This window comes from Clytia hemisphaerica, unplaced genomic scaffold (genome assembly GCF_902728285.1).
Source record: "Clytia hemisphaerica strain Z4C2 unplaced genomic scaffold, Clytia hemisphaerica genome assembly, whole genome shotgun sequence".
NCBI classification, from domain to species: Eukaryota; Metazoa; Cnidaria; class Hydrozoa; order Leptothecata; family Clytiidae; genus Clytia; species Clytia hemisphaerica.
Window position 1 is genome coordinate 65,802 of NW_027104416.1, and position 9,207 is coordinate 75,008.

General features: G+C 35.7%; 1 protein-coding gene across 1 annotated transcript; it reads left to right on the plus strand.

The window, feature by feature from the left end:
- Window positions 1–953: 953 nt before the first annotated feature.
- Window positions 954–8,857, plus strand: LOC136820262 (ecdysteroid-phosphate phosphatase-like). Its single transcript, XM_067076460.1, has 6 exons — window positions 954–1,101; window positions 1,487–1,540; window positions 5,662–5,848; window positions 6,315–6,513; window positions 7,274–7,461; window positions 8,744–8,857. Exons 1-6 carry the CDS (start codon window positions 1,004–1,006, stop codon window positions 8,855–8,857), a joined length of 840 nt encoding a protein of 279 aa, XP_066932561.1. The 5' UTR covers window positions 954–1,003.
- Window positions 8,858–9,207: the final 350 nt, after the last annotated feature.

Here is a 9,207-nt window from a genome sequence, read left to right on the forward strand (position 1 = left end):
AAAGATGCCCCTCAATTAGATTGTTTTTTAATAAGCTAACTAACCAATTTGATTCGGTAAAAGAGTGGTGAAAACAATCATTTGTAAAAAGCTTGTTGTATATTCTTGTTATTTTTTGATATGTTATTTTCAATATTACTGGTTGTCTTCGTCTGAATTACCTCACACTTACCATACTATTTTGAAGTAGTTATAATGAGTTACACGTTTTTTTTATTAGAACACCTAAAATTTGGCTGAGCCTGTATGTGCTTATTTTCTGAGCAATTTTCGGCCTAAAATGCTCTTAAATGCGTTCTTAATTGTTCAGACTACTCTAATGGCTGAGAGTATGTAAATAGTTCACTTACTGTTGATTTTGATGATTTCAATTTCTCAAAGAAAAGCTTATCAAAACTGAAAAATATTCCCTTATAGAAGGGGCCAACCTTACGCGATTGCGTCTCACGGATCCTAAGGCCTACTATAAGGCAATATTTTAATTTAATTTAAAATCCCCTGAAATTTTAACTTTGATTTGGAAATACTACATAATCAAATGTTTGGATGATTCTATCTTTTTGGAACACATGTTTAAGTGGGTTTCGGGTGGAAAATCCTGCTGGATTCTCGAAAATTCATAAATCTTTGGGGGAATTAAAATCTGAGGGGACAATTTTTTTGCCTGATCTCTATAATTGCATGTAGAAATGAGTTCTGCGGTATATGTTTTTGTGTTGAACTTTTTACTTTCTTGTCATTTTGCTAAGGCTTAACCAGTGATGGGTCTGTTGTGTCGCGAGCACAGGGTCAACGTTGCTTAAAAGCACTATGATTTCTCTATCCTAGAATAGGTAGCTATCCCGGGATAGGGCCCATGCCGTCTGCATCGGCAGGATCATCCTTCTTCGCACCCATATTATCCAAAAGCTATAACTAGCCTCCATTATAATATCTTGGTTGTTTTCTTTCAGCTAGAAACGATACTTAGAAATGAAATGAGGAATTCATGTTCACCTTTTGAATGGCTTCATCACCACACACTACATCTTATGTCTCATACCAACAACATGTTATTCAATCATTACATAACAAAGAAACACACTTCACCAAACATAACATGTAATACTTTCCCACAGATATCTTTTATAGAACACTAGATAGAGCTACTCTGCCCCTGGTGAAGCAAGTTAATGTGTCGTCTTTATAATTCGGTGCTGGCATTTTTATCACTCAAGACTGCTCAAGACCACTCTCTTGCCTGCGCTTTTTTAGAGGGTGGCGCTTTCTTCAAATTTATTAGTATCATTTTTCCAAAAATTTGTGTGTTTTAGCAAAATACATTAATTTTACGATTATACGATTTGCGTTTTTCTTGCAGGGAGGCCTGGCAGGGAAGTGCCCTTTCTGATCTCTAATTTCAGGCGCAGCGCACTTCAACGGGCTCTAAATAGAGGAAAGATAGTCTACTTACTCATTGATTAATCCGTTTGCTTTTCTTTTACAGAGAGAAAGCATTGGGCAATGTTGGACATAAAGACATTGAAGTTGCTGAAAAATGGTGAGTAGTCTGAGTAGTAACCAATACCACATGAAAGTGTCTACTTCGCATCTATTGCTTCATTTTCAAAACAAAGTTAAAACGCATGCGTGTTTAAAAAATGTTAATCGTTATTATACGCAATACACAAAGAGGAATGAATACGTAGGGGTGGTACAGTTTTTTTCGGTCGGGGTTGTGGATTGTGAAATTTGTCGTTCTTTTTGAAATTTGACATTCTTTTTTAATGTTGCGAAGTAGACACTTTCTCGCCCTCACGGGACTATGGTTTTATGAGAAGGTGCTAGTTGTATGGGAATGAAATCATTAAAAGATTTATAACTCAAACTTTATCATGAAGATTTTGTGCTTAAAACCTCATGGAAACTAAAACAGTATGTTATAAAAATGTGACCGCCCTAAAACTGTTCTTTTCTCCACGTGAGCTGAATTTCTTAACATGTTTAAACTTTGAAAGTACAACCTTTTCTTGAGAGTGTCACAACAAGATGTTGATTTGACCAATCTCGTATGACTTTGGATTTGGAACACTGAATTTAATCTAATGATAATCTGGATACTGACATCGTCGTAAATTTTGAAGGTCTTTCATCCATTAACGAAGTAGAGTTTGGCCACCAATTGGGTTCAACTGACATATTTGGACTTTCAATTTTTGATTTTGTTTTTCAAGCTAAATTTACTTTTTCTTTAAAAAAGTTGACTAATTTTGCTAGAATCTAATCGATACAATATTTACTTATCTGTCGTTTAGCTGTTTTTATTTTTACATCTAAAAAATAGAATTACTCATAAAGCTGCCCTACATCTCAATGTAGTCTACACAAATTTTTCTTCCTCGGAATTTACATACTATTACGTTCATAAGAAACCTACAATGATCAAAGTTTTAGTTGTTTTCCAACGTGACCCCTGGTGACAAGTTTTAGACGATTTATTTGTCATTATAAGAATCATCGTATGTTAGAACCTAAAGATTTACTGATTGTATAACATTCAATGACCAAGCTCTATGCACTGACTGCCTCTTGTACCGTATAGCTCTATGCACTGACTGCCTCCTATTGGTACCAATTACTTCTAAATTAGCTTAGAGATCTTGTCGATAGTAAAGAGGGCCGATAAGATATAATTTTTCCACTCCAACCATATCTTTCTATATCAACCAATGGATCAACTTAAAACACTGTCGCCCATCACAACTTCATGTTTGCAATAAACTTTGAGATAAAGTCGACTCTCTCTCTCTCTATTGCGGTCTTCAAGAGACCAAAGATTCTTTTCGAATTAGAGAAAGAGTCAGAATCAGGGGCCGCGGCTCCACTTTGAAAGTGATCGGGCCATGATATACTGACGAAGGAGGCGCCAACGGGAAAAATCTTTTGAATTTTAACCCTTCTAGATCGCCTAAAACAGGTCTGTTTTAAAAGTTATTAAACAAAATTTGGCTTGATTAGTAAATTTTCTTTTTACTTTGAAAAAATGTGGTCGGGGCCCAAGGCCCGGGCGCCCCTCCCCCCGGTGTCGCGGCCCCTGCAGATTACGGAGAGTATTTTAGGCGACTTATCAACTGAACGAACGGATTTTTTAGTCCGAATTACAGAAATATTTCAATAATAGAAGTTCAAGTTAAACAGAGTTGACTGAGTTGAAATGTGTGCTAATAAAAAGATTGTTTCGACCGTTACATACCACACACAAATTGAATGCTGTCTTAATGAGATAAACAATTATATGTCCCAGTGTAACATCTATGCATTCATACAAAAAATGTTTTTTTCTCTATTTTTGAATCGATGGTATGAGGAAATTAAGGTATTCCATTGCAGTGAGTGAACATAACAGGTTATTCATTCGTGCTTGACCACTACATTTCTTTTCTGTCTGTTTTGAATTAAACCTGACAATTTTTCTTTATTCAAGTACAAAGGTGTACTAGTCTCTGGACACTGTGTTTAGATTTTTCATTTTGATGTTTCTGTTTGACGGCCTTGTTTGCTTATAATGCTCGATTCTAACATCCAGAAGCAATGCTTGCGTACTTGCCAACTCAATGATTTTGTACAGCTAAGAATTAGCCGATCTTGAGTTTTCTGTATACTACAGACTCTTCCGTCTTGCTTGAAGCTTTTCTAAAATGAAGGTGTAGTAATGAGATGCCGTCTGGTAAAACAAATCTAATTTAAACGACTGACTTTACTGTCTTTTTTTCCGTTGAGATTTTTTTCGTTAAAAAGGTTTATCTTTCCTTCGATGTACTTCAAGTGCTTATACATTTGAATCTCGATAAGTAGTACTATGGATAGGCAGTACGCGGCTAAGTTTATTATAAAAACCGGCAGATTTTTTATGATGCTTGGAGGTTCTTATTTTTTGTTAAACGCTTCGAGCCTCAAACTGTTGTTATACTGTTCGTATTTAATTTTTAGGCTTTATACCTAATTTTTACTACTTTGACTCCTAAATTGCTCGCAACTTACAGGCTCAGCATTTTCTTAAATTGTTCTTATTTCTTTGGCGATGTTGAGCCTTGTTGTTCTTATAAAATAAAAAGAGAGTGTAGTACCATTTTCCACCGGTAATGCAATAATGATGATGGTATTTGTAACCAAATCTATTTCATCGATAGTTTCAATTCGTTTTGGTTGTCAACAAAAGAAAGTAAAAAAAAAAACTTGATGAAAAACGTTGAACGTTTTGTGTTGTGTCATTCCTATAAAAAATTAATCAAAAAGATTTATTTTATCTCTTGTTTTTATCTCGTTATAATGGCATGTCAATCTGTAAAACAAATCTCTCTTTCTCGATTCATTGATTAGTTTGTTGATTAAAAAGGCAAAATCGGAGACGAGATTAAGCTGCATTTCACATGAGAATGTTTTGGTATGTTTGTCTCTATAAGCTGATTACTTAGATGGATGGATTGATAGAGGGATGGAAAAATTGGGTCGTTTTCTTGGTAGGGTAAAGTTCGCTTTGAGTATGAGAGCATCTTTTCGGTATGCTATTGCTGGATATTTGATAATGAGCCAATTAATTTTAGATTGAAAAATTAATTTTAGATTGAAAAAATTAAAGGTATTAGGATGTGGGTTTGCATCTCAGCTTGAATTTTTCATCATTTTATTCTCACCCTACTCGAATTGGCCTTAGGAATTAAAAATTGTTGGGAAAGTATAAAGTTAGTCGACTTACCCCTAGACTTGAGTTTACTTACTTGTTCTACTCCAAATATGGATTGGATCTAATAGTATGGATTTGCTACCATCTCTAGCAAAGCCAAAAAATAGAGACTGCCATACTACGCCGGACCACTTATCAGCGCCATCCAGTCTATCAAAAAGCTATAAGTGGCCCCCAGGCTAACTTACCCCCAACTTTTCGAGAAAGGTTTTGCTGTTTCAGACTGCAAAACTGTCTGATAATGTCTGAATAATACGAGTTTGTCCCATTAACAAATTTTTGCTTAATAATGAGTTTGTTAAAGTTTTTTTTCCTGGACTAAAGACTAAATTCTCACATTTTGGTATCAATAGTACTTTTTGATACACCTTTTTGATACATCGGTTTTCTCCGTTCATTGTTTGCTAGGTTATTTCAAAGTCGATAAGTATCATGGGAAATCCTGATAACTTTTTTCTGTTGTTCTAAAATTTCTGATTTTTTTGCGTCTAACAAACGGGAAACCGTTATGGGGGCGCAATCAGTCTAGATTATCCATGATTAATTTCGACTGTGAAATGGTCTATTGTATCTTTCAAAATTTAATCTCGAGCTAGTTTGCTTCGCTGAATTCATTAATTTAAGCAACTTCCAGTGAAATTTCTAAGAACAATTTAAGTCGGATTTAGGGAAAATGTTGAGGGCCCTAAACCTACCGCTATCTCTGAAAACTTTTAAAAGGGAGGGGGAGTTTTTTTTCAGAAAATGGGAAAAGGGTGGGCAAAATCGTTTTTAAAATTCTAGGGGGGGGGGGCCAAAAAATCAAAGGGGGGGGCAGAGGGGTTTTTTCAATTTTCATAGGAGGGGAACCAAACTACTAGGACACTATGTGCATCATGGAAAGTCGAATTCCTCAAAAAAAAAAAAAAACTATTTAAGGATTTCTCTTATCGTTTAAGGCTACAATCACACAGGCTGGATACAACCCTAGATACAGAATCTGAAAGAGAATTCATTTTGTTTTTATGTCCAACTGGACCGTTCTTGAGTGAGGTATCAAAGTTTTACGAAGAATCCTACAGTCGTTGTGGTAGCAATTCAGCGCATAATTTGTTTCCACACGTCACATTATCATCTTTCTTCAAGGTAATGAGAACTATTTGTTATTGTAAAAATATAATTCTCGTATAATAGTGAGTAACTATTGCGACCACGGTAGAGAGTGAACCTGATGGTCCCCTTTTGAAAGATAAGTAAAAGGACAACTACTTTTGAAAAAATGTTGTCACAACCTCCAGGAGAGGTACTACGGTACGGGGGTTGGACAATGTCGGTAATGTGCGAATCTCAGAAAACCGACCTGAGAAAATTTCCGAACCTTGAAGATTTTTTTGACTTTTCATGATTTTCGTACTTTTTGTAAGACCAAAAAAAAGAGGAAATTCCGATGTTTTGTAACTCTTAGAGAGACTTAAGAGGAAACAAACCTTTTTTTGCTTAAGTACCCCCATCGGGCACGCCCTCTATAAGGTGGAGAAGAAAATGATGTTTATGATCTTATGATCTTATGTAGTTCTTTGACTGAAAATGTCTCAAAATATCTTTTTTATAGGTTTCAGATTCAGCCCTACCTTACGTGTTAGACATTCTAGCGAATTGTATCGAGAATACGACCGCTCAGAAACCCGATCGAATACGATTAAGTTTACAATCGTGTGAAGGGTTTATTGGTATCTTTCTTTCGGAGGAGTCGTCGATTTGGTTGCAAGAAATTCTTGATGAATTTGTGAGAAGAACGGATGCTGATTTAGGTAGGAGCACCGATCACTATTATTAAAACCCCTGGACTAAACTGGCTATTCCAGAAAATAAATTGCCCCCTACCCTCTTTCCAGGAGGTAATTTTTAGAAGGTCACCCCCCCCGTGGATTTTTCGCAGAACTTCTAGAATCCTTCCCTGGATTTTTCATTAAATTTCACTGACCCCTCCATCTAGGTTTTTAAAGTATTTTGAGGGTTACGACCTCCTCAGCGAGGGTTACGACCTCCTCAGCTAGGAAGTAAATTTCTTTTCTGGGAAGGCCATTATCTTTGCATCTTACTGTCTTCAGGGTTATATAAATTCTAGTTGGTAGGAGCCACTTCTATCGGGTAGGAGTCACTTCTATCTCTTTTTGTATTAGCTTATTAATTGTCAAAAATACCTTTCTTCTAAGAGGAAGCTGTGAAAAAATCCACTATGTCACTATAAAATTTCGAGAACGGAGCTTCTGTACTGAACCTTGCAGAGAAGAAACTTTTTATATTGAGTGACCATAAGTCGAGTCTTCTATAAATTCTAGCCCAGAACAAGCCGAAAACCAGTATTGATAGTTTCCTTTGTACAAAATGTCTATACTGGATCAATAAAATTAAATAACAAATGTAATAATTTTTGCTATAAATCTTATGCCACCCTTCAAGAAGTCCTTTATAAATTACGTCAAGTGAATCATTAGGAAAGGCCTTCAATACACTAAATTGATTTGAAACTACTTCTAAACTAAAATATAAAATTCTTCAACTTTTTAGGTGTTAGAGTGAAACCACAGACAACTCAGTTCCACTTAACATTAGCTTACAACTTTGACCTTTCCAAAACTGACGATCTGAGTAGTTTGGCCAAAAACATCAAACTTGACGCACCAGTCCGATGGGAACTTAATCTCTATTCAAGAAATATCAAATTCAACGGAAAACAGGTGACTAGGCTTTATACTGTATCTGAAGTTTTCTTTTTGTCTGAAACTTCGGTTGAATCGATCACAATTCACCTTTCGAGCATCTTGGGGGGGGGGGGCAAAAAGGACAAGTTTATCCAATTGGCTTGAAATTTTGCAAGTGCGCACCAAATATGAAATGACATCTTTGGTGAAAATTTCGGCATCACTGTAGGCTAATGGTCAAGACGCCATTATTAAAATTACTGTCTGAGCCCAGGAGTTCTTAGTTCGAATCCCTGTCCCGTATTCCTTTCAGTCAGTCAATAGATAGACGATCTGAATAACTGTGGACCCTTTAGGGATTAATTTACAGACTGTCTAAAAGTCCGGTATCCCCCCTTAGGTCTCATTATTATGGTTTCAGCCCACTTTTCAGGTGCCCCCATTGAGCATGGTGCCCCCAGCAATTTAGGTCCCCTTGAGAAATTGCTTTGAGTTAGGTACCCCCATTCAGCAAAAAAATTTTTTTTTAAATTGACACTTTTTGTTCTTTTGTCATTCCTAAAATCTTAATGATAGCGTGGAAAGCGCTCACGCATGAACGCCTGCTAATAAGCTTTCTTGTTATGCTATAAAGATGGCGGCTGTAAATCAAAACAACCACATTAGATATAATATTCAAAACAAGGCAGTCGTTGCACTCAAAATATTTTTTGAAAAGACCTGTACGAAAATCGAATGAAAAAGTTGCTAAAAGTGTTTGAATGTTTGGTCTTAAAAAATAGTAGATATCCTAACTTACATTTTGAAGTTTTTATAAGTATCATCTTTTAAAGTTTGAAACGTAAAATTACCTAATGTAAATTTTCCTTGGAAACAAATACAAGAAATTGTATTGGTCAATTTTCCTTAAAAAATATTAAAATTTGCTTTAGGTTTTACTAAATACAAGAAATGAGTTTTATCTAATTTTCCTTATAAAATACAAGAATTTGCTTTAGGTTTTTACTAAATACAAGAAATGAGTTTTATCTAATTTTTCTTGGAAAATACAACAGATTGTTTACTATACTTACAAAAATACAGGAAAATGTTTAATTAACGTTCTATTCAATATACAAGGAAATATGATTGTTTGTTTTCCATGGAAAATACAAGAAATCGCTTAACTATTTCTCATAAAAGTAAAATTACATTTTAGCTTCATCATCATGGAAAAGAGTCTTCTCGGACGACGAAGGGACGGCTTATTAGATTATAATTACAACATTTAACATTTATTTTTACAACAATTACAACAATTCGTGCGGGTAGTTGAAGTCTCCTTATATATTGACAGACTAATATTTTGGTTTTGAGACAACGTGTTCATTCAGTCACATCGCCCAAGTTAGCTGGGAACCGCAAGGCAGCAACAGAACTGGCTACTCAACGCTGCTATTTCAGCCATTAGACAACATGGACAGTTCTTTAAATCGCTCCAGGGTTGAAGCCCCTGATTTTCGTCCTTTCCAACCTATTATATCGACAATCGATTCCAATGACGGCGATACCCCAAACCCCACAAGGAGGGTACCTCCCGATGATAGGAGAAAGAAAGGACTCTTTAACCAAAGGCATCACATTCACATCGCACAACTCAATTGTCGCACTCTGAACTCTCTTAACTCACGAAAAGAGATAGTCGTCCACCTTGAGAAATTCAACATTCCAATATGCTCTATCCAAGAACATCTCTTCCTCCATAATGCAAACGACCCTGAGATAATTACTCAACCATTGAATCGTTACACACTATTCACT

What these genes read in the sequence shown, in the direction of transcription:
- LOC136820262 (XM_067076460.1), top strand. Translation starts at nt 1,004, where the DNA reads ATGGCTTCATCACCACACACTACATCTTATGTCTCATACCAACAACAT. An exon ending in CACTTCACCAAACATAACAT is followed by an intron (nt 1,102 to 1,486) that starts GTAATACTTTCC and finishes TTTCTTTTACAG; the next exon opens with AGAGAAAGCATTGGGCAATG. An exon ending in AAGAACGGATGCTGATTTAG is followed by an intron (nt 6,514 to 7,273) that starts GTAGGAGCACCG and finishes TCAACTTTTTAG; the next exon opens with GTGTTAGAGTGAAACCACAG.